The sequence below is a fragment of the Accipiter gentilis genome, chromosome 6, assembly GCF_929443795.1.
Source record: "Accipiter gentilis chromosome 6, bAccGen1.1, whole genome shotgun sequence".
Classification (NCBI taxonomy): Eukaryota; Metazoa; Chordata; class Aves; order Accipitriformes; family Accipitridae; genus Astur; species Astur gentilis.
In genome coordinates this window covers 38738342-38763551 of record NC_064885.1, presented here as the reverse complement: position 1 = coordinate 38763551, position 25210 = coordinate 38738342, and the positions used below count along the sequence as shown (strand labels likewise).

Genomic DNA, 25210 nt, shown 5'->3' with positions numbered 1-25210 from the left:
TTGCTACGTGCCCTCGCTTGGCTGCTGGCACCACTCTGCACGCGAGCCTGTATCTGCTGCGGAACAGCACGGGAAAGGCACCAATTTTCCTGAGCCATGCCAAGTTTCAGCTAATACCGGTAGATGTAAATAAAACAAAAAACAAACAAACAAAACCAACCCAAAACCCCAAGTTAGCCGTAAGGGAGAAAAAGGCTGCAAGATGGAGGTGCAGCCCTGGCGCAGTGCTGTAGCGCTTAACCTGGGCGAACAAATATGCTGTACATACTCTGCAGCAAAGCTAAATGCAAATGATTCGCAGAGCCCAAGTCAACCCAGGCCAAAGACAGACACACACAGCTCGAGAGCAAGCCTCTCTCCCTGTCCCCAGTGCCCTTCCGCAAGCAGAAAGCTGTAACCTGAATCTCCCCTGCCCTGCACAATCCGGCATGCCAGCACAGCAGCACGCATGCAAATCCATTTACAGTCCGAGAGTTACATGGCAGCCAGCGTGAAGGAAAAACCCATCCCATCCATGCCGGGTTTTAAAGGCTAGACAGCAACAGACCTCAAATCCAACTGTTCCCATGGGTGTTGAACCCCATGGGCAGTGGTCAGTGCTGGGGGAGGGCCATGCCCCAGCCCACCACCCGGCCAAGCAGCTCCCCTGAGGTACCCACCACCGCCTAAACTCCCAATTCTGTGTGGATGCTAAAGGCAGAGTACCCCAAAGCACGCCATAACTGCCAAGGCTCTTCTATCCCAAGAGACGCTGTTCTTGGTCAATTAAAAAAAAGTAAAAAATACTGGAGGAGCTCATTTGGTAGATGTTCAAGGGACCAGCTCGCTCCTTGGCTGCTATAGGATTTTAAGCAGACGCTGAGCGTTTTCTGTGTGACTGGGAGGATTCATCCGCTGGATGCTGCCCTTCAGCACCAGGGATCAAGACTTTGGTTTTCTGCATTTTGGGCAGTTTCATGACTACAGCAAACATTGCTTTTGCAAAAGTCTGAAAGTGCAATTTCATCTTGCGTTTCAGAAGCCTGCTCCTCTAACACAAGATTTCCATTTTCTTTTGCAATCTACCCGTCGTGTGAGCCCTACTGGCATTCAGATACACAATTTGCAATTCATCTGGAACAGGCTATTTACAGAAATTCTGCTGAATTGGCTGTCTTTCTATTAGTTATGTAGAGAAGAAAAGCTTTGGCCTTGATCCTGGACCTGCTGAATTAAAGTATGAAAGAGAAAATCTCTGAAGCACAGGAACGCAAAGGCATTTCTACTGCGCACCAGCAGTACTGCCCACTGCGGCTATAACCATAATTGCTCTAACAAAACAAGAGGCTAATGGCAAGTCCAGTGGTATTTACATTTTTTCCTAAGCCCTGATCACTACTTACATGTGAATATCTACTTCTGTAAAACATAAAGATGTGTTTCCAGCCTTTCATGTTGTCCGTAAGAGCTTCAAACTCTAAAGAGGTTTTATGTACCAGGTGGGGAGGGGGGAGGTTGGCTGGAGACTTCTGAATGCTCAAGTTAGATACTTAACGAGGCATCATATTCCCAACTAATGGTTTTGCCCAGGGACAAACTGCAACACCAAGGTAAGTATTAGCATAAAGACTTATCAACTGCAAGGTGTGCTGGAGCAGAAGCTTCCCACCTTTTCAAAAGGGGATGCAAAACAGGAAAAACAAAGAGTAAGCTGGAAGGATGAAATGGCTCCCTGTCTGCATCTCACTGCTGCCAATGTGGGGCTGGCCTCAGAGACCCTGGCAGAAGAGATGAGGGTCTCTCCCAGCACATCCCCTCCGCTCGCTGGACCTCAGCACCAGCACCAGCAGCGTGCCGGAGCCCAGGGATGGCACACGATGCCGTTGACTCCCACGGCTGCCACCAGCTGCTCAGCACTTGGAAGACCACAACACAAATTGAAGGCTCAACTCCTCACTATGCTTCATAGGGATTTTTAATTTGTCATACAGAAGCTGTGAAATATTAGGATTAAACCTAGTACGTCTGAACATGGATATACAGGTGTGGGAAAATGTGGGCAGAGACCTGAGCAATTAATGAAAAATGGGGCTGCTACCACGAACGTCCCATTGCAGTGACTTGCTTTTCTTTCTGCTCCTTGACATGAAGCAAACCAGCATAACTCAGGGCGGAGATAAGTGCAGTACTGCTCTCCGTGGCCATGCCTCAGTCCTGGCTCTGCGGGGACAGATCTGCCATGTGGAATTTAAAAGAAAAACAGTTTAAAAGAAAAATCTGCTTAAATCTGCTTTCTTTGTCATTGAGGTTAACATGTTCAACCCTTCCTCAGCAACAGTCACCTATACGTTTGTGTTTTTTTAAACTGCAAATCAGCACTGCCACACAAGACACTGACCCAACTGCAGGCACCCAGCCCCACCAGCCCAGCACCCTGGCCATTACACCCTCACCGGTAAAATCAAGGATAAATGGACAGGGAGAAGGAGAGGCCTTGGAACAAGCACCAAGCTTTCCTTTCCAACCATCTGTCTGGCATGCCGACCACTACTTACCACACTATAACAGGGTTTCTGGAGGAGGAGCTTGAAGGAGAGCTCAGCAGCAGAGGCTCCTGTCCCATCCCATCCCATCCCATCCCATCCCATCCATCATCTTGGGACACCCACCAGGAGTCCCTGCAGACACCCCAAGGTTGCTTGCCCAGATGGAGAAACCACCCTGAAGTTCACACACAAACAGTTATTTCAAGGAAAACACAACGCAAACCTGCGAGGAACGAATGACACCTTTTAACTAGTAAGGTGGCATCCACGAGTTAAATTTTTTTAATGTAGCTGTTTTACTGTATAAGCCTGATCTCATTTGGTCCAGATACCATGCAGACAAACATAAAATACATTTCTTCACACTGACCCTGTTAATAACTATTTCTCGAGGGAGGAGGAGAACTGTAACGAGCTAACGCTCTTTGTTTATTTGGAACTCAATAGCTAGACTTATTGAAAAAATATCCCCACCCAGCACTAGCTGGAAAAAAAAATTAAAATTACATCAAGCTAAGGCAACATCCACTGAAATGCAATCAGATGGGAGCGCAGTGCATGGCCTGTTCCCTGCAGCCGAGATGAAGCACCATCTCCAGCGCGAGAAGCATGTCACGTTAATGAGTCTTGCCCAGATAAGGTGCTTCTGCCTCTTGATCTTTAGTGCCCATGGAGAGCTAACAAAGCCAGCACAGCTTCCAGGCTAGGCCTGTGGGCTGCTTTGTAAAATTAACTATGAACATCTGAAATCCAGTTCTGTCCTTTATGCAGCTCTCTCCCCTCCACAGCTCCCATTTTTAAACACGTTGGGCTGGATTACCTCCTTGTCCCTCTTCGCCCCTGCATGCTCAAGTCATTTCAAGTATCATTTGTCATCAGGTTCAGCTTTATAATGGATTAAAAAAAAAAAAAAAAAAAAAAAAAAACAGACCTGCAGAAGGCTATTCATTTTGGAAACTCACTGCCACAGGTTGGAAGCACCCCTATAAAACAGTAGAAACCGAGGCAGAGCAGCATCCCTCCCGCTCCAGGGTGCTCCTGCTGCCGATGCTCCTGTGGCCCTTAGTGAAAGCCCCCAACCATGCAAACTGATGTAACCCAACAACCCAGGAGGTTCCTACAGCCCCTGCATCCAACTGCCACACTCGAGCAGAGATTCACACCAAGACAAAGCCCACCAGCCCCAGCCCAGCACCTAGATTTCTCATCCTCTTGTGGACCTGCGGGCTACAGATGAGTCTCCTGGATGCATCCCATACTTCACATTCTCTCTGCTGGGAAAACCAAGGTGATGTATGAAAAAGGAGCACGTACCGACACTTCTTCTTTAGAGCACTGCCCTGCCCCAGTGGAGAGCAAGAAATCTCGTCGCAGGGGGAGTTTAAGAATACAAGTAATCCCTGGGACATCAATACACTGGTCTGCAGCTCAGCCCACCCCAGCCCAAGGTAGATGACCGCTGGCAGGGACCAGTGAGCCCCAGGACATGCAGCACTGAGCACACGGGCAGAGATGCTCCGCACCCACGGGCAAGCACGAGCCCCGCATCCCCACCAGGACACCTCGCCTTGCTCCTGGTACCACATAGGACTCCTTGGGCTGGATCACCACGGCTCTTGCTAACGAAGGCTCAGGTTCCCCCGCATCCCTCTCCAGCTGATTGCAGTGCTGTCTGAAGCCCTAATTGACCTTCTCAGCCACCTACGCAGGGAGCCGAGGGAGACAGGGGCTGGGGGACAAGCGCAGCATGGTGGAGATGTGGGGATGGAGTTGGGCTCCTAGCCACACACTTCCACGAGCACATTCATACACAAGAATTTAAGAGACCTAAACACACAAAAAAATTTAAAGACCTAAAAAAAAAAAAAAAATTGCCAATCTGCTATTCTTATGCGAGGGGAGGAAAAAACCCCACAACATTTGGAAGCAGGCTGTGTTTGCTTGGCACTTTCCATCTTTAGGTAATTAGTGTAAAGGGCTTCCCAGGTAAACCTAAGAATAAACTGCAGATTTCAAGAGAGACACACATTTCTCACTGCAGCAAGCCTTCAAAGCATAACCAGGAGAAGATGCAGAGCTCCAACCGGCTCCCCATAGGCATCGCTTGCCTTCAAGTCCTCAGGGTCAGCCGCAAGTCAAGCTGCATCAAAATTTGAAAAGATATAAAAAATGACAAGCAAGAAACGTCTCTGAAGACAAACACTCCAGCATCCGTGAATGCCTCGAATACACAGTTGGGGCCAACGTTTCCAGGCTGCTGCTCCCCCCATCCCCTTCTCTAAACCTTCCAAAAAGTTCTCTCCTGCCTTCTCAGCTGAGAGTGGCACCTTCAGAGCCAGAAGAAACAAAACACCTCCCAGCTCCCAAACCTACTTTTCAGTGCTTCTTTAGATTGTTTTGTTTGGCTGACCTACTAATGGCTAACAGCTGCTGTACTTTGCTCCTCCGGGAACCAGCCTCACCCCCAATCTTTTGGTTTCCAAATGCTGGTGCAGGGGCACCTAGCACACCACCTCCTCATAGATGGCTTTCCAGTGCTGGTACCATCATGCAGCTCCCACCTCTGCCCCTAGACCAGCCCAGCATTGCCCTGTTTCTGATGAGGAGAGGGGAGAAGAAAGGGATGGGAAAGGAGAGGAGTCCATTTAGCAAAGGTGACCGGAGAAATCTGCAACAGCATGGACTTGACCTGAGGCTTCCTGTACACTGCAGTAGGCTCCAATTCACTAGACTAACCGATACTCTTTAAATACCATAAAGAAGTCAACAACAAAAATCAGCAGGTACCAGCTTCTACTTAGAGCAAGATGCTCCTAATCTGCTGCCTTGCAGCCCAGGGTTACCATTAGATTGGTATATCCTAACAGCAAATGCTTTTTGTAATCCACCAGAGCCTTACAGCATCCATACCTCACCCACACCCTTACAACATACTATACACTATTGTAAGATATTGCAGTGAGGACAGAAATGAAAGCTTCAGTAGGACAAGAAGCTGCACCTCCCAAAAGGGCGAGTGATGCTTTCACATGCAATAACCCCGGTTCTGAAAGCTGGCTATTTTCTAAACAGCTCCCCCCCGCACCCCCATCTCCCAGGTTCAGCGATGCAGATGGTAGCTGGATGCCCAAGTATCTCACCGTGAACAGACCCAAAGAGCCTGACCAAAGTCAAGGGACTCTGAGCAACGTCAAGAGCAGCCGCGTAAGCACAGACCAGCCTGACAACTCACGTGGACCAATTTCTCCTGGGGTGCTTGAAGACCTCTAGGCAGTGAGTATTCTCACACCTCAGTGTTAAATATAGCTACAGGCATCCGCATCCTCGCCTTCCCAGACTATTCTGTGGCTCCACTCGCATAAAACCAGCCACACATCCAGCAGCACTGGTTCACAACCATGAAACCTATGGATACTGGGGCTGTAGAGCCAACCAGTGAATTGGCCTACTTCAAGTGTCCTCATAGACGACCTGAGAAAAGACAGGTCTGAGTTCCCAGTCCAGTCATTCCTATGGGATAGGAGGTGCTGATACTGGACATGGTGCTTCCTCACATCCTCTGCAAGAGCAGGTGCTTGCACAGAGCATCTTCTAATCCCCACAAGTCAAGAAGAGGGCTCTCCTTCCATCCCTATCCGTGCCTGGCACCCCCACAAACAGTGCTGCAAGACCCACCACCATGTCCTCCGTGCTCTGCAGCACACTGTTGACTTTACTTAGCATCTTCAAAAGTAGCTTTTTTCCCCCTATGCTATTGCAGATATTTTTTTGTCCTGCGAAATCGTGCGGTATTTACAGAAGCAGGGCCTCCAGCAACAGAAGGGAGAGTGGACAAATGTCACTTCACAGATGCATCGGTCTGCTCCCGACCTTCACCCTGCCATTTCCCATCACAAACTCCAGAGGGGAAGGAAAGGTAATAAGAGATTAAAAGGAAGGCAATACAGGAACATTTTTAATCACCTTTTATAACCTGTGCTCTATAGGACTGAAATGTAAAAAGCACCTTTCCCTTACATTATTCAGAAAGCAGCGAAGTTAATGTGACATATTGGTGCGTAGGTGTGTGTGGGCTGGTTTCTTGCGGGGAGGGAGGGAGGGCTGAGGGCTCTCTCTGTGTTTCAGAGAAATGAAGCAGCACAAGATGTACCAGTTGCTCTGGTAACAAAGCTTTTTCTTTTTTTTTTTTTGCCTTTTTATTTTTTATTTTTTTTAAAGAGTGAAACATCATTTTAAGCATTTTCCAGTTAAGACTTCCTTGCCTGCACGGCAAAAACAAGTCCCCGTTTCAGAAACACACATACCCCATTTGAGTCAGCAAGGAAAGGACTTTCTCTTCTAGATGTATTTTAACATCATAGGGAAGCTGATAAATTGAGGTTGCCTGTTTTCCTTCTGATAACACTAGCACGTGTTATCACATACCAGTATGCCAGCCCAGCCCCTTCCCGCAACCCAATAAGAGCTGATAAAAGCCCAGCACCACCCATGAGCCAGTGCCTACGGCAGCAGCAGAGACCCCCAGCCCGGCAAGCATCCTCACACGGCAGCACCGTCATCCTCTCTGGCGGCATAGGGAGCCATCCCAGCGGAAACAATGGCTTAATATTTAATACTGTGCTTGTAATATGAAAGGATTATAAAGCAGCTTGTAAGTCTCATAAATCCATTCACGCTCGCGTGGCCCTTAAGCGACCTTGAAGATGCTGAGCGGCTGGTGCCCACCCACGCAGGTCCATATCTGGACGTGGATGTGAGCGGTCCCAGCCACCACCAAAACCATCCCAGCAGAAAGAAGAGCCCTGGATGGGGCACGTCTGCTCGGTGCTGGTTAAATGCTCCGCTGCACCAGTGGGGCAGAGACAAGGTGCTTCCCTGTCTCAGCCCTATGGAGCAGGCTCTCAGCACAGCACCAAATCATGGGGAAAGCCAGGGAGCTACCCAAATCAGAGAGTACCAAGCCCTCATGTGTTCGCCTCAGTCTGCAGCAACTATCCGACCATGACGAGGGATGGCTATATGCATACACGCGCATGCGGTCGCACTCAGCCTGCCCTGCCATGCAGCAAAAGCAATCTCTGAAGAGGTTGAAAACAAAAAGAAGGACCCAAAGCCAAGGATACAATGCTAGAAGAACCTATCTGGCTCAAATCACACCCAACCTCACAACACCACAGTTCATTTTATAAACAAGAAGGTGGGAAAAGGGAAATTGCTTACAATGCACCTTCAAATGCAATAGCTGGCTGTTAAAGCTTGTTTGTTTAGATTGCAAGACAACGGAGCTCTGAATTCCTTTGGTGGCCCGTGAAAGCGGGCACCAGGCGCCCTCGGCACGCTCAGGACCATCACACAGCAGCCACCACCGCAGGACGGGTGTTTGGACAAGAGGTGGCCAGCAGCATGACCTGGTCTGCAGGCAGCATGCATGGGTTGCCTGCATTCAGCCCGGTGTCTCAAGCAAGGCACAGCAGTCGGTCTTCAGCTATAAAAGCTGTGTATGTAAACTAAGATTAATTCTTTACAGCAACAATCCCCAGGAAATATTAATTGTGTGCAGCATGGTAACTTCTTCCACACGGCTAAAAGCAACAGTGATTAATTATCCAACTATTGACCATCAGCCTTTTGGAAAGAGAGACAATAAAACAACTGATTATTAAAAACAATTAATGTCATTCTTGACTCAGGCTAATTAACTGAACTGCTAATAATGACCCAGGAACCCACAGAGTCTCTACTCTCACCAGGGCTGATGCAAGGGCCCAGCGCTTGATCAGTGGCAGCCAGGCTGAGCCAGACCTCGGGCAGGCTAAACGTGGCACAAACCGCACATTAGTTATTTTCTCATACTTCCACTCAAAAAAAAAAAAAAAAAAAGTCTTCTAAAAGCCTTTCTTTAGTATATTCACCTGCTACCTCACCAGCTCGCAGCGGTGGGATGCCCAGGGGTGGCACTAGGAAGGATGCCGCTGTGTGGGGGAGTGCACAAACAGCACCCGGGAGGGCAGGACACGCATTATCCCTCCTTGTCTGGCATCTACAAACTCTGGGACAACGTTACGGAGAAGAGGCTTGGGCTCAGGACAGTCTCAGGGGTTTGACTCGGTGACCAAAGTGTCCCAGTAGGCCTGCTGCTCCCAGCTCTCCAGCAACAGGCAACCTTGGATTTCAGATGCTTTACGGACTTTCTCATACCCACACACCTCAACTTCTTCATCTACTGGGTCAAATCTGGGGGTTTGCCTCCAGGTGGATCAGTCCTGGCTTCTGGCAAACGCCAGCTGCATAATAAGTAAATAAACCCTGACAAAAGACCTTGGGATGCATTTCTTCACACACACCCCCCCCCCCCCATGTAATATAACCCAGACAGACACAACGCAGCGCAAAAACGAGCAATTGCAAAAACCGTGTCCTCTTCAAATGCCTGCCTAACTTGGGCTGGCAGGGGACAGGGACAGCCCGGGGCCCGGTGTCCTGCCTGGAGGTGGCTGCTGGCACCCCGAGGTGGCTCCTGGGGGGTGACCCCTGCTCTGCCCCCTCCTCTGATGATGGTGGAGGAGCTCCCCAGGGAGCCACGGCTGTAAGGCTTGTGGCTCGCGGATCCCACACGCTCTAAATTAGAGCGCAGAATAATGCTGCGTAATGGCTTAGCGATTATATGGCATTTACCAGCTAATTAAACAATCAATAGTTATTGTGCAGTTATGGAGTTAGCCCACAGTAGTGTATCTTGTACCCTGTAAAATAAAGCCTTGCTAAAGCTGTAAATGGAGAGCCGCATCCCCAGGGCACTCAGCAAAGCAGCACTTGGCAATAATGACCGTTGTCCTCCTGGTACGGTTGGGAAGAAGCATGTGCGTATGTAATCTCAACATCATTTATTTCCCAGCTCAATGCTGTAAAACTACACAAGATGAGAGAGGCAAAGGTTACCATCTGACCTATTTACTGATTTTTTTCGCTACTGCAAAAGCTTGCATCAAAATCCTGCTTTGGCGACGCTGTGCACAGGCCAGCGTGCGAACGCCCGTGGCTAAGCAGGTCTAAAACCAGCAGCGGATTGCTTTGGTTTTTAACATATTCAGTGCACAACAAGTAGCCCACTGCAAGTCGTCCCCCAGCTGTGTAACTATCTATTGGAAAGGTATTTCTGAGTAACCTAGTGTCCTTTTTCTTTTAACCCATGTTATTTATTGGTGTGTGACACACCAGCAGCCACGGCCCTGATGCTGTGATTTATCCAGGCAATCTAAGCATACACAGTATTTTAAGGACTTTTTGCTCGCTCTCTAATGCAAAGTAGAGATAAGCAGTAATAATAATGTTCTGGAACATAAAAGCAGCATTTCCTCACACTTTAGATAATTCTCTAAAGGGTCTTAGTGATTTTTGTGTTTACAGTTTTGCTTTCAGCCATCAGCTACCTGCTAAAAAACAGCAAGGCAATGGCTCAATTCCCCAAGTCCAACTCACCGTATGCCTGTTAGCCATTTCTTTAAACACCTTAAATTAAAAAAAAGAAAATCCAAGGACACAAAAATCCACTACTGCAACAATGTCTGGCAGAAGAGCTAGCAAGCTCTCAGCCTTTTATCAAAAACAGTTTACAATCTGTAACATTAGATGCAGGATTATTAGAAAATAAAGAAAAGCTTCCAATTCAATTAGAGAGATAAACCATCAATGGTGCGGTCTCTCATTAAAATAAAAATCAAGCTATTCACAAGAGATTGTTAAGCAGCGAACGAGGAACGTTATTTCTCTCTGCAATTATCCAAAGTGAAGACCTTGTGGTTGGGGTTAGAGGAGAGAGAGCAGAGTGGGCTGCTGCTGAGGGCTCCTGCAGCATTCAGGTGCCACTGGGGTATGGCCAGAGCTGGGAAGCACCAAAGTGCTGTTTTAACCTGCAGCCCTGAGCAAAGAAAGGCCTTTACTTAAAAATACAGAGATCAATCTGAACAAGTTACCTTTGCCTCTGGAACACAAGCCTTACAGAACAAGGCTTTGATTTACAGAAGCATTGGGTACCACCTGAAAGGGATCTTCGGATCATGACCCAGAAAGCAGGATCAAAGCAAGATGGGCAGCGAGCTTCATACCGGTGCCCATGCTTCGGCGGAGGGGTGCATTCCCTTTGGGAGCTCTTAGCATGCACCGGACTTGGCCAATACGTTCTTTTTTCTTACGAGCAAGGAAAAGGCATGTGCTGTGGTAGGGTCTCCCCAAGCTCTCTAACACAGCAGATCCTGAGGTTGGCTCCCTGAACCACTGCTCTCTGATGGCTCCCTGTGGTGCTGCATTTCTTCCCCCTCCCTGGGCTGATCTAAGAACTCGTGAAGTCTCGCTAGGCCTTAGCATAAGTGTAATGAATTGGGCGGTTAAGCATCCCTTGACTGCGCCAGGAACTCTTGCATGGCTAAGACAGGGAGCTGCACTGACTGTACCAAGGACTCCTCCTGCCTGGCACAGGCTGGGGACGGGAAAAGGGATAATTAGTCATTTCCTGACAACCTTGGGACATATCTCAGTCCTCTCCCGACAGCCTTGGAACATCCCGTATCTGAATCTTAACTCATTCTCCGACAGCCTTGGAGCCTTCCTTATCTGAATCATAACTCATGTGAAATGGTACCAGCGCTACCGGAATCCCAGTAATTTGCTGATGACTATAGCCCAATCATTTCGCGAACTTATAAACAGCAGTACTAAGTGAGACCCTTTTTGCTCTCCTGGACCGCAGCAGCTGTGACCGGCATCTCCCCCGAGCGGGACAGCTCTCAGAGCTCGCAAACTCTTCAGTTTGCAAAGATCGGAGGTCTGTCGCCAAAAGCCAGCAAGACTTGGGCTGATATTCTCCGCTCCTTGAGGTTCAACCCTTCGCCCCTCGAGAAAGATGCGGAAGCATTTGACTTGAATATTTTCACTGAACTTGAGGGGAATTTTTAACAGGTATACCTCTTTTACTTGCTTATATGTATATCTCTTAGTGTCTTTGTGCATGTGCGTATGTACTAACCTGAATATTCTATAGCAAGTATATTACAAATATTGCTTTTCAAATCTATACATAAGACACCGTTGTGAACTTCATTCAACTGTGAATGAATCTCATGCTGCTATTATAATCGCTTTAGATACAAACCGTTGACCAAGTCTGGGACTAGGAGTTGATCCAGCCGCACCTAGACTCCGACAGGAGTTTAGAAAGCAAGGGGGTCTTCTCTGAACCTCGTGACTGAACAGGAGGGTCTCCCCTACCTTTTTACATTCCCAATCTCTGTACCAATCACGATAAATCAATTCTAACCCTATTTTCCTTTGTATGTTTCTCTTTTACCCTATTGCATCTTCTGTTTCTGTATACATTATTCTAGTTTGTTTCTAACTTAATTTTCCTGTGTATGTTTCATCCATGTATTAAGTAACACTGAACCTTGCCACTGAATTCTGTGCAGTTGTGCTTTTATATAAATTCCTATGAAATCATTTTTGCTAATACCATTGGAGGGCATTCTTTAAGCAGTCCAAACCATTCCTTTTCGTGATGCTCCCCTTACTGTGGTACTACTAGACATTTCTCAGGCTACCCACCCTGTAGGGTTGTGCTATCATTCAGTCGTCAGATAGCACCTTACATGTGTCCCTCCAGGTCCTGGGCAGGACAGCTGGTTACCACCAGGACACCTGTAGTCTCCAACACAAATACAGCCATGTGGCAGTGTTAGAGCTGGGTGCTAAGTCAGGTTTTCTGGGGGAAACATCAGGGCTGCTGTCCTGTTTCAGCGGTCTCGCAGCACACAAATATAAGATGCTCTCCCCTGCCTGGAATAAGCATCTCACTTTTGTCTCCTCCCAACGAGAGAGTTACTCTTCTTGCTTCAGAAAGGGACCAGCCATGTGAACGGGAGGTGACGCTCACCAGGCTCGTGGCAGAGAGCACAGGGGATGGACCTGCAAAGCTCAGGCTAGGAAGCCAGCACCAGAGCAGACACGGCAATGAATTATTCCTTCCACATCCAAAAATACCACCAGAGGCACGCACAGCCTCTAAGAGGACAGCAATGGTGCACCTCTAGTAGCGCCAGCACAGAGGGGTGGGAATACCCCAGCCTTGCCTGAGATGGGTTTGAAATGGCAGTGGAACAAGCATCTAATTACAGGAGACACTGCTCCTAGGTATGGACCACTTCTAAAGGCTGTTTTAGGAGGGAGCCAGAAGGTCTGTGTGTCTTGAAAGTTGATCCATTTGTTTTGCTGTGAGAGATAAATACAGCGGTGGTATCTGGAGGACAAGAATCGCAGAGATCTTATTTCTGTGCTGGGTTTTAGGGTGGGACACCATAAACAGTTATGTATGCTTTATATCAAAGTCTCCTTTTGTTTATAGAGCGGGTGCTATTCCAAGACTTCAGTTTAAGAGAGCTCTGAAGTCAGTCTTAGCCTGAACTCATACCTCAATACTTACTAATTCGGTTTGGATAGCAGCGTCCCCCCTCCACCCCCATCACCATCCCGTCTGGCACCGGTAGCAAGTGAATCACACCGAGGACAACCTGATTACTCCAGCAAGTTAAAAACCATTAAGAAGAAGATTTTTCTTGTACAGCAGGACAAAAAGGGAACACAGAGGTGTTCAACTCCCAGAAAGCCTACACTTGAGCGTTTCTGGGTGGTTTTTTTCACCCCATAAGGTAACATACAGACGCAACAAAAGAATCAAACACAGCAAGAGGAAACGCGATCAGCAGAGCCATGCAACCAGCAGCGCCAGCACCAGCTAGCTTATTTCCCTTTTCTGCTCTCCACAAAAACATGACGCTTTCAAAAGGCCGTTAAAGGCGCATAGTTTCCACTGATTGTTAGAAATATGCACCAGTTAAAATTAGGTCACCCTCTACCATTATTTTAGCAGCTGAGATGAAAAACAGTTCAGAAGGGAACTCTCGTGATGGGGAGCACAGGGTGGAAAAACAACCAATACCAGAGGGGAAGGCTCCCTGGAATATAACCTTGATAAGAACAATTTGGCAGAGTGGGGGGGGTGTCCCTTTGTTTTTGTTGTGTTTTTTTTTTTTTAAACTTATTCCAGTTAAAAAATTCACACACTTGAAACTCCAGCAGTTCCAGTTAATCTTCGGCTCACTTCAACCCCTCCATCCTCATACTGATGGGATTAGCCTACAGCAGGAGGATGGTGAAATCACAATTCAGAACAAATATTTATCGACAGGTAGCTTTTTAAGCACCCTTCTCTTCTCTTCAGCAGGGGCAGCTCATTGTCTTTTACCGCCTGACAGACAAGAGCTATGCCTTCCAAGCGATGCAGTAGAAGCACATGAATATATTCTTTTCTAGAGTCAAAAGACAGTATGGGCATGGCGGGTAAATAGGATCTCTGTGCGCGCACACACACACACACACACGTACATGTATACACAGAACTTGTGCCCATACATACAGAAGTTTTTGGAGAATAAGGCCCAGGAAGCTGTTGTCTCCCAGCAGACACAAAATATTTGGCAAATTCCTCATGCAACTGTGCTGAGAAATATCTCCCCACCAATACATTAAGTGCAGATAAACCCAGACTTTGAAACAATTCAATCCCTCCCCAACCCCACAAGAATCATCCACAAAAAAAACCACCAAGATGACAAATTCTGGAAATCCCCCAAGCTAAGAGGTGTTTAGTACGGGTGATGTAATTTAGCAGAGGATGGACATTTTAAACATTCTTGTACAGAAGTTAATGGGTTTAAAATTCTGTTCTCCACAGCCCCCTCATTATTCTCATCTGGAGAGCTGCTTCCAGATGTTTATAGAAATTTAAAGCAAGCCTATTGATGGTTGTGTTTTTTCTCCTACAGCAGGTTTCTGCTGGTGGAAAGGGTGGCAGCCAGCCTGCGTGTGAGCAGAGCACTAGACTGTAGCAAACTCATTTGGCAGCCTATTGCAGCCGTAAACTCAGCTCTTAGAAGAGATCGAGATTTATTTATTAAAGCACAGACTTTTCACTCCCTCCTCATCATATAATCAATAAAAAGCAACTGGGGGAAGAGAAAAAAAAGGCGATTTATTTTTTTAGTGACAGTTTCAGAACTAATATGAATTGCTTATTATAAGAGCTCTGTGTGTTACGCAGTACTTGCACACAAAACCAAAAGGCTGGAGTTCAGCAAGGCTTCTTGTCAGACCTGAAACAGGTCAAACCTAGCCAAGACGATGTTCCGGGATGCTCCATGTTCAATGCATGGCCAAGGCAAACAGGATCACTTCAGGTGGAGCCCTTACCTTATAGACCTGCCCATAGGTACCGTTGCCAACAAGCTCCACCAGTTCAAAGATTCCTGCAGGATCCTAGGAGAAAAGGAAGAGGAAAGAAAAAAAAATTCAATAAGCAATACTCACAGATTTCTGCAAAAATAAACATTCGACAAAGACAGATCAACATTTCACTGACAAATGTTCTGAGTCTGTTAAGCTTTTCGGGCAGCCCCGGGATTAGCATTACAGTGACGATGAGCAGAAGCACGGCACCGTCCCGGTGGCAGCCCTGCCGAGCCCTCCCGGCGCAGGCAGCCGCAGCACCACTGGCAGCACGGCTCTGCCCAGTGCTGCCCACCTCCATCATCTGGGCTGGGACATACCAGGCTGGTGCCTGTGAGCAAGCAGCGATCCGTTTGACTATCATCTGCTTGAAATATGAAGGCTTACTGTATGTTTTAAACAGAATAGTAATTATTGGCTATTAAAACTTATGTTTTCTTATGCACCAGCTTTGGAATAAAACAAGCTAACTGGCAGGATGTCACTTTGGGGCTCAAAACAGGGTTTTCCAGGTCTATTCCTGAGGTCAGCAGCATTAGGGTTACTTGGCCTAAATGCCATTTTTGTTTTGGTGCATCCTGCCCATTGACATTCTGATTTGTCAGCTGAGACGAGCAGATCTAGGGCAGTGCTACATGAGGACGCAATGATTTGGATGGTGGCACTAAAGCATCAAAACCCGTCCCCAGACCCCCCTCTGCCCAGTCCGTGCTCAGCTAGGGGAAGGGCAGTCGCACACAAGCACACACACGTGCAGAAGCTGGAGTGCACCCGCCGGCACAGTTAAAAGACGATACGAGCAGAGAGGTACGAGGGAGGGTGGGGAAAGAATAAACCAGCGCTGCTATTTTCTCCTCTCGGTGGGTTTTCCCCTTCCAGAAGCTTTATTTATACTCTTCCGCTCCTCCTCCTCCTCCCGTACTCATCACTCCAATTTTGGATAGCGTGATCCCCGTGGAAGCTGGCGGACACCGAGGCATCCTGGCACCCTGGGGGGCTTCGCACCCCTGCGGCCTCCCCAGCCCACCCACCCACCCAGGGCACGGGTGCCCCTGGCTCCCACGCCACCACCCATACTCCCTGCTGGATTTTGAATCATCTGAGCTATCTGGCATCCCAGTGGGCAAAGGGCTGCCAGCTGCAACCCAAGAGGATGCAGACGGGTCAATTGGCAGCTCTAATAGGCAAAGGAGGATCAGCCAGCAGTGCTCCTTGGGAGACGGGAGAGGGACACCCACCACCACATTACGGACATAGAGGTTTCATTCATTACAAAGCCGACATCAGCTCAAGACAACTTTTGGGTCCAAAAGTCAAACACTGGGTCTTTGTGAGCAGCTGAGATGCAAGATTCAACATACTAATAACGCCGCAGGTAAATTAATCCAAGTCTTGACGTGACCGAGGCAGCTTTCCACTCGGCCCAGAACATGCGCTGCCAGGTACCTCCCAGCGTTCGGCACACCTCCCCAGCAGGGTCACAGCAACCCCTCTAATCACCCCATACGTTTAGAAACACCACATCCTACTTATGCCCATTTCTCTGCTATATGCACAGCTTCCCTGGGGAGCTCCAAGGGTGGGAGCCCCATTTCAGCCTTTGGTGGGACCATCTGCAGCAAAGGCCAGGGAAGTTGGGTGGAGAAGTCTTGGAGACCATGGAGGACATGTCTGCCCTGATGCAAATATACCCCAACTAACCTTCAGCTGGACACTCGGGCACTATGGGTGAAGCTGCAGCACAACGGGTTTCTAGTACGCAGCAACTCGGCCGGGTACAGACATCACATGACTTTACTGCCATGGGACCAGGCAGGGAAACACCATGAACGGATGGGAAAGGGAACCGGTGGTACACCAGGTTTCCACAAACTGGGTGACAATGGAAGGGGGGAAACATGGCAGCAGCTGCTGTTTATTTTATGAGTGTCTTTCCTAAGGGTTGTTCTCTGCAGTGCCGAAACAACTCTGAAAGAGGCTTTTCCAGTGCTACAAGTATATCTATTTTTGAATATTCACTAGGAGATTAAGGGAGAAGAAAGCTGTGCCTAGGGCAGATGATCAGGAGGTTTGGAGAAACATGCAGGGATGCAGCTGGCCATTTCTGATAAAAAGAACTCCTCTTTGCAATGTGTTTTCCAACCTCTTTCCACAAATCCTCAAGCCAAAGAGTACCCCCTCCCACCATCCCAGGTCACTTCCCACTCCTCTAATGTGTGCAAACGTCAGATGTGGTGCGGCTCCATCAGGTTTATCCCAGTCCATCCATCACTTGGTTGCAGACTCCCCCAGCCCCACGCCTGCCTCTGCTGCCACCACCCCGCTTTGGCCAGGGCAGCTTTGTGCTAACCAGGGATAGCTTGTGCAGCGGGACGGCTTTCCCCCACTGCTCCCACCATCCACAGCTCCCTCTCCAGCTCCCACCCTCTCCCCAGAGCAATTTCTCTGCTGCACGACCCCCCTGCATCCCAGTTCCTCTCCGGGTTTTTTCCAGAAGCATCGCCAAGGTAACTGGGCATCTCACAGCAAGGCGCTGAGTGACACTTCTCCCCTGAGTGCTGGCACAAGCAGCCCCATCTCGGCACAGCCATGGCAACACACCGGGAATGCCGGCAATACGCCAGCTGCGAGCAGAGGGGGCTGATCTCTCCTCCCAGCCACGCTGCCCTCCTCGGCCTTGCTTTTTCCCTGGTCGAAGGGACAACACTTCTTCCCAACAGCCACTGTTAGAGCCCAGGAGTAATGTGTTACTAATGGCCCTTCCAGAAAATACAAAGCAGAGGATGGGGCAGGCAGGGGGAAAAATTCCCTCTTTCCACTGGCCTCTCCTGGACAGGTTCCTACACAGAAAAGAGTTTTGCATCTTAATGTATGCTGAGGAATAGGCTGTCCCTGGTACCAGAGGCACATCGTGCACCTTGCAGCCCTGCAAAGTCCCAGCTGAGATGCTTCAGGAGGGTACCAGAGAGCAGTGACAGCAGCTCGGGCAGGCTGGAGCGGGCAGAGAGGGAGCAAAATACAGAGGCACGCTGCACAGGGGCTTTTATCTTAGGCAGGGGAAAAGAAATCCACCCCGCAGAGCCCCGATAGAGACCAATCCAGGCCAAGCAGGGAGTAATCTCAGACCAAATATAGCCTGTGCTGCAGATCAGGGCTCACAGCAGCGTGCTGGGTTGCACTTGGCTGGAGGTGGCCTCAAAGCTCATTACACACAGCTGCTGCCAGCCTGGCACCTACCACCTTCTGCTGATGCCCTCTCCCACATTGAAGAGGGACACGCGGTCGGTGAGGCTGCAGCCCTCCTGCTACTGCAGCCTCCTCTTCCCACACGCTAGACTGCCTTCACAAACACTATTGTGGGTTGTTTTTTTTTAACTGAAAACATCTGGACTAAATAACAAGCCCACAATAAAAGTAAAAAAATTGAGGTGATCTGTTAGTTTAGGAAAAGAAGATGCACTGTTTAAAATGGGGGCAAAGAACCCGCATTTAAGACAAACCCACAGATTAATTTTCAGCTCTACATTAGCTTCAGGCAGAAAAGGATTTGTATGGTTGTAGTAGCACCAAGGCTCTGCCGAGAACCCGGACGCCAAGGCAGGGTCCCAGCCTGCCTGAAAGGAGGGGAGCAGAAAGGCAGGCAGGGGCAAGGGCAGAGGCAAAACCCAGCACCAGCCGGGGCTGTGCTCGGGAGACCCCAACACCCTCGCACCGCAGCAAGGCAAAGCCAATTTCAGACCACATTAGCTCCAAGCCCTAGAAATCAAAAGCTCGTCCTGGGTCCATAGGGGCCAGCAGCGGCCACAGCCCCCACGCCAGCCCCAGGAGGGGCAGGCAGGGCAGGGGCAGCCGTGCAAGCCCAGGCAGGGGTTGCAGAGCTGGAGGGATGCCGGTGGACATTTGCACATCGCTGACTATCAGCTATTCCCATTTTAGACCTGCAGCGACGCACAGATCGACTATTTCCTGCTAAGGAAAGAAAGAGCTTCTTTTTAGTTTAAAAAAAAAAAAAAAGAAAAGTAAGGTAAGCTTTCTGGGGTGGTGCAGGCTCAATGCCCCACTCCCAGAAGAGCCCAGCTGTAGTTTTCTCTATGGGAAGGTGTCACCGGACCCGGCGCGGCCACTCATCAGCCACAGCCACAAAGCCTCGTTGAGGAGGACAAGTTACTTGGAATTCGTGCCAGAAGACACGGGAGCAAACTCAGGCACGGGGCTCTTCATGAAGCAACGGAACACTCAACAAGAGGATCTTTCAGTTGCTCACGGGATGGGAAATGTTGTACATAATGGCAGCCGTGGCAGGGGCTGCACAGACCCAGTGGTCCCCCGGCCAGGGACGGGCTGGCACCCGAGCTGTCCCCGAGCTGTCCCGTGCCAGGATCTGACCCTGCTCCCACAGCTGCAGCCAGGACAGGCTCAAATTCAAGTGGAAAATTGTTATGCTCCTCACCCACCTTCCAGGAAAATCAGTGCTACTGAAGTCTCAGTGGCTAAAACCAGTGTGAGACACAGAACAAGGCAAAAGCATCATCTTTTCCAGCAACATCACAGGAAAAAAAAAGAGTCCACTTTATTTTGATAAACAGTATATTTAAAACTGCTGCATTATCAGAAAAAGGACTGCTGTATGTGGATGTTAAAGCAGGATGTATCCAAATTTCAGCAACAAAACAGGCATCCCTTTTGAAGCCCTTATCGGCGTGGAGCATGCAGCAGCGGGGCTCGCAGCAGGAGCACGCTCCTGGTTAAAACCGCCCGGCTCTGCCTAACCCAGACCCTGCAGAGCTAAAGCTGAAAGATGTCCTCGCCTATACCATGACATCTCAATGAGTCCAAGGCACAAAAGAGCCAACACTTTGCTCGAGGAGACTATTTAGAGAGTAATAACCATATCCAGGCCTAAGTCAGCTTGCAGGTGCATACTGGTGATGTTGGCTATGGTGACCACTGAGTTAGCAGATCACCAGTTAGCTGTCCTTAAATACGGCCATGCAGACATCCACAAACAAAAGAAGTCTGTACACCAAAACTGCTTGTTTTCCTCAAAGGAGCCTCGTTTTTCTCCCTTCTAGCCCACACAAAAGGTAAGTAACAGGAAGGGTTACATGAGGAGAGAGTGGAGAGGTGCTGGGGGGAACCGAGGGGCACACCAATTAAACCACGATTGCTGTGAATGCACAGGAGGCGAAATGAGAGATCAGAGCCTCTATAATCATTGTGCACTTAGTCCCACAATTCTGAGCAGCTAATGACAACTTCCAGCCAAAAATCATGGAGATAACCAGTCATTAAGCAAATGTTATAACCCTAGAGAAGGAAAACACACTGTATAACTGGGGGCAGCACGCAGTTATGGGTCAGTAACAGAGGAGCATCCCCAGGCACTAGTTAGCTGAAGCAACTCCATGGCACTAGAAGAGGTTTTTTTAATCTCCACTAAGATTACAGCCTGTGCAACTAACGTTCCCAAACATCAGGATTTTATGAGCCTCTGCCTTACAGCTCCATAATAAAACAGCCTCAACAGGAGAGCCCATTAAACTGATCAGGCATCCTCAAGAACCAAAGCAGGCTTACAAAGCCATTTACTCACGACCCCCAATACTAGACCAGTGAGCTCTGCCTGTGCACAGGTGCCTCTGCTTCGACAAGTCCTGGCAGTCGCAAGGAGAGATTTTGGCACTGGGAAGCACCGAAGGGTCATTCTTCCCAAACAGTTGGCTCTCGTAAATTAATAGCAATGCCAGGGCACACAGACAGCACAGTACAGCCATAATCCCACTCAGAGTCGCACAGCTTGGCATGACGGCAACGGGCAGCGCTCTCAACACAAGTGGTTGTCTAGAGATGTAGTGTACGTGCACAGTGGCCTGGAGAAAGTTGAGTCTTCTAACCCCACGAAGCTCCAACGAGGAGAGGAAGATCGTTAATTCAGAGTGTGAGAAAGGCTTCGTGAGGAATGCAGTAGAGTCAGAAAAGCCCTTCAGCAGTACAGTTCCACACGTTAAATTACCATCAGGATAATGTATTTCTGATTATGCAAAACATCACTATGAGGAACGAGTATGAGGATCAAGCCTTTAGTTCACACACTATATACTCGCCCAGATTTTGTTTCCCAAGGCCAAATGTCCGAGCTGAGCCACGCTCTGTGAAGCCATCCTTCATGTTAGTAAAGTCAGAGGCTCTGTAGACAGCCATGCACATCTCCTAAACATCAGGACCTAAGCAATGCCAAGCTCCAAGAAGTCAACTGCTATTTCCTCCGAAGACACATCAACTCACCCATTTTGCCGTACTTTTTACCCTGGCTTCTACAGCAGGAATTGAAGCACTTGTATGATTTGACAGAATAAGGTCCAGATCACCCTGGGGATGCTACCCCAAATGGCAAGTAATCAGAGAAAAATGGAAGGTTTGAAGGCACAGTTGCTTTTTAGTCACCTACTAATAGTCTCCGTCTCCAAGGCACTTCTAGTTAAAAGCCCTGTGAGTAACACGAAGATGGACCGCAAAAGCTAGGAGAGGATTGCTAACAAAGCCGCAGACACCAGCAACCAAAGCAGGAAGGCAAAGGCCAAGGCAACGAAATATTGATTGAGTTACTGGGAACTTCCAGAAAAAGAGGATGGGGACGTTACCTTTCTGAGCTTCAAATGCTGCCTTCCCATCACACAGACATAGCCCTAAGCCTGCCCATTAAAGCAGTGCAAAAAAATTCAACAGGCTGCACAGGTTTGGGGTTTTTTTTGTTGGTTTGTTGGGGTTTTTTTTGAGATATTTTGCTTTGGTCATAAGCCAAGTAGTGAAGCAGAACCACACTGGACTACTGGATGCTATTCAGCCCTCACGGGGATTGCTTAATCTCACGTCTTCTCCTCCTAGCTTTGGTACTTTTCCCCTCCTTCGCCCACCCATCCAGCGACTCACAAGACAAGCTATCATCAATGCCATCTACCACTGCACCTCCTGCCTACTCAAGCAATACAAGCTGCTCTACTTGGAGGAGTAATAAGGAACTCGCCGAGGGTTTTGTTTTCATTTTGAAGAAGCAGTTTGTCCTCCCTCACCCCCAAACACCCAGCTCTGTATCTTAAACGAAGATGTTAGTCAAGAAACAACACTCCTATACAGCATAAGAAAAACTGTTGTCAAGGCTAAGTTATTAACAAGAGAAAAATTTCTCCACTTGACAGCTGAGAGAAGCCTGTTTACAAATCTGTTTGAACCATTCCTCTTCAGCATCTCACCAGGAGCTGCTCCTCCAGCCCCTACAGAGAGCCACTTCTGTGCTCTGCCCATCTCCTCTTCCTAAACCACAAATCAGTTCTCCCAGGTCTCCAACCACTCCTCTCCCTAGCTTCTTGCTGCAGTAAAGCTCCAGCCACCACACATGCGTGTCTCTCCTTTCCAAAACGTTAAGACCTGCCAACAGCTGGCAACAGCAAAATTAAATAAGAACTAATCACCACATTGGGCTTTTCAGTCAATAAAGCTGGATTACTCCTTCAACTATTACCTGTTCAATTTAAGACATAAGTGTGGATTTGTAGCCGCCAGCCAGCAAAGGTATAGCCAACACCACTACTGAAGGAAGAAAAGTAAAAAAATCCCCTGTGTACATACACAGTCCGGTCCCACTCGGTCCTGCTGAGGCCAAGCCACTGAAGCTACAATATGTTGACCTATTCCAGATTTCCTGCTCACGGACTAGCACTTCACACACAAAATTAGAGTTCTTCTGACCTAATTTCTCCTACCTACCATGTCAATAGAAAAAGCAGCCATTCTGTACACGCTCCACAAATATAAAACACGGGATCTCCAAGCCAGTAAGGAACACATACAAACCTGGAAACAGAGATTTTTCTGAACCATGATGCATCTGTACCACTGCAGACAGTGGGTCCCACAGCCCAAGATGCAGTAGTGATACCAGCAGAGGACAACAATGACTACACTGACATATACAAAGCTAACCTTTCCCCAGCAGGGCACGCTGGAGCAGCTCAATCTAAGGAAAAGCCATCCACAAGCTACACACTTACAGCAGTCAAAACAAGAAGGGTCCAAGCCTCCTCTCCATTTCTTCAAAAGCCTGACCTAAGCATCGCTAGCAACAAGGTCACTCCATCTCATCCTGATGTCACTCAAGCAAGAGGCAACGAGTTTTGACTTAAAGCTAATGAAGATCAACATCTGCCCTCCATGAGTCTCACCATAGTAAGAAGATGCTGACTGAGATATTCAATAACCCTTAAGACAATACAATTCTACTTATCCTTCATTTGAAGTTGGACTCCCTCCAAATCAGACAATCCTCTCTCATTTATAAACCTCTACAGCACACCCCATAGATCCCCAGGATGGACTCCACGAATTGTTTGGAGTTGTATGATAAGCCCAGTTCACAGAAGACTGTTCATCTAGAAGAGTTAGAAGTCAATCAGCCCAGAAGCACCAGCAAAAGCACTACTGCTAAGTGAACCCTGAGGTTTTCAACGCCGTGTTAAGATGAATGCAGCCCCAGTACAATCAGCCACTTCAACATATGCCTAATTCAAGCACACAACTTCAACGGGACAATATATAAAAGGCTTGGCTAAGCTCAGTGTCTCTAAAAAGCTACAGTGCCAATTATAAATCATATCTATAGTCCCCAGAAGATCTAAAGTCACTACTAGCATTGTACCACACTTCTTCGGATGCAGACATCAATTAGATCACAGCAGCTGGACACTCTCGTCACTGGAAGTCACTTATCTGCAGTTTCAGACCAATAAGATATTATTCCTAAATGTTTAGATCTCATCCCTCTGAGAAATAAAGAGTTTCACCTCAGCCAGAAAATGTTTGCATCAAGCTGAAATTGCTACCTACTAGTAAATGCTGTCAAAGGTTTATGGGGTCTCGGAGGAGTTGGTTTAATTACTTACCAAAGCAGCTGTTTCAGGAACTACAGCCTCTTAACATACCAATCCTAGAGGCACACTTTGAAAAGCAAGGTTGTTGCCAAGCTCATACCAAAAGCAGAGAGTCCTCTCTCGCACGCAGGCAAAAATTCAGTCTCCCAACAGCAGGTCATGTCTGTGGTTTGGTCTGTGGATGTCTGTAGGGGTGACAGCTCAGAAGCCAGTTTGCACCTTCCCAAATCACCGCAGACTAGACATCCCAGCTTCTGCAGCCCTCACAGGATACTGCTGAGGTTGGCCAACTGGGATTGCCTTTGTCAAGAAAGACAGCCTTGCTCCTTCTGAGTAGTGAGAGTTGTGGCCAGCAGAATGCCTTAAAATAGAAGAACGTCTCACTTCCAGGTGCATTTAGGAGCAAAAAAAGCAAAGCAATCTTAAAACCCTTTGCTTTTAAAAGTAGGATGGTTTTGCACCTCTGTGTCTGTTTTTAAGTTACGGTTGAGGACATGGGCTGAGCTTACCAGGGTAAAGCTGACAGGGATATAACAGTCGTGTCATTGGGGCACCAAGACTACAGCCTTCAACAGCAGGGATCTGCGCAACAACCAACATACGGGCCAGGCACGTATGCATGCACGCCAAGGAGCCTCAGAGAGACTTAAAGCCATGGGAGAGCTGAGAAAGCATCTGGGCCAGAGCTGTGACCATTCGTGTTCACCCAGCAGCAGATGAGCATTACAGCCAAAGATACTGCACCTGGGAGGGCTTGGTCTCATGGAGCTGCTGGGAGCCCTTCATGCCTTCTGAAGGGAGCAGGAGCAGGAGTTACACATTGGTCTTAAGAGAGACAACATCAGTGGAGAGCCTTGCCCGTCAGAAATCACTGCATCCCAGTTTAAAGTGATTGCCATTACTTTTTCATACGTTGTTGAAAACAAGGCAGAGTCCCTACATATGTGTCTGGAGAAATATCACCTCCCTACTGGATTCAGCAGAGTTTCTCACACCAGTCCAATTTTCACAGACCATCTGGAGATGGAGTTATCTGCTGGTTTAGTGCTTTTCGAAGAGTTTACCCACAGCCTGTCACTTGTCATCAGCTCCTTACACTTGGCTCTGCAAGGGCTGGTTAGCAGGAGAGGATCAGGTAACTCTCTGGTAGCAACGGTTTCAAAAAAGGACTATATGGGGAGCAAATCACATTGAATTATTGAGCATTCAACTAGTTGCAGAACACTGCAAGATAGACTGTAAAAAAAAAAGCCAACTATACTCCACAAGCTCCCAAAACCCCGCATTATAAGCACATTTTTACACAGAATTGTTTTGACAAAGCAGCAAAATTATTTAAAAGAATATCAAATACATGTTAATTTGTGTGTTTCGTATCTGGAAAGATCTTTCTCACCCGAGAGTTAACAAGTTGTGGGGAATGGGGAG

At 48.1% G+C, this 25210-nt stretch overlaps 1 protein-coding gene across 6 annotated transcripts in view; it reads right to left on the bottom strand.

The window, feature by feature from the left end:
• Positions 1-25210, bottom strand: part of TNIK (TRAF2 and NCK interacting kinase) — a 169551-nt gene that overhangs the window by 125588 nt on the left and 18753 nt on the right. For all 6 annotated transcript variants that reach the window (XM_049803969.1, XM_049803973.1, XM_049803970.1 and 3 more), the window contains exon 2: positions 14823-14888. In XM_049803969.1, coding sequence (XP_049659926.1) covers positions 14823-14888 — 66 coding nt within the window. The remainder of the gene's footprint in view (positions 1-14822; positions 14889-25210) is intronic.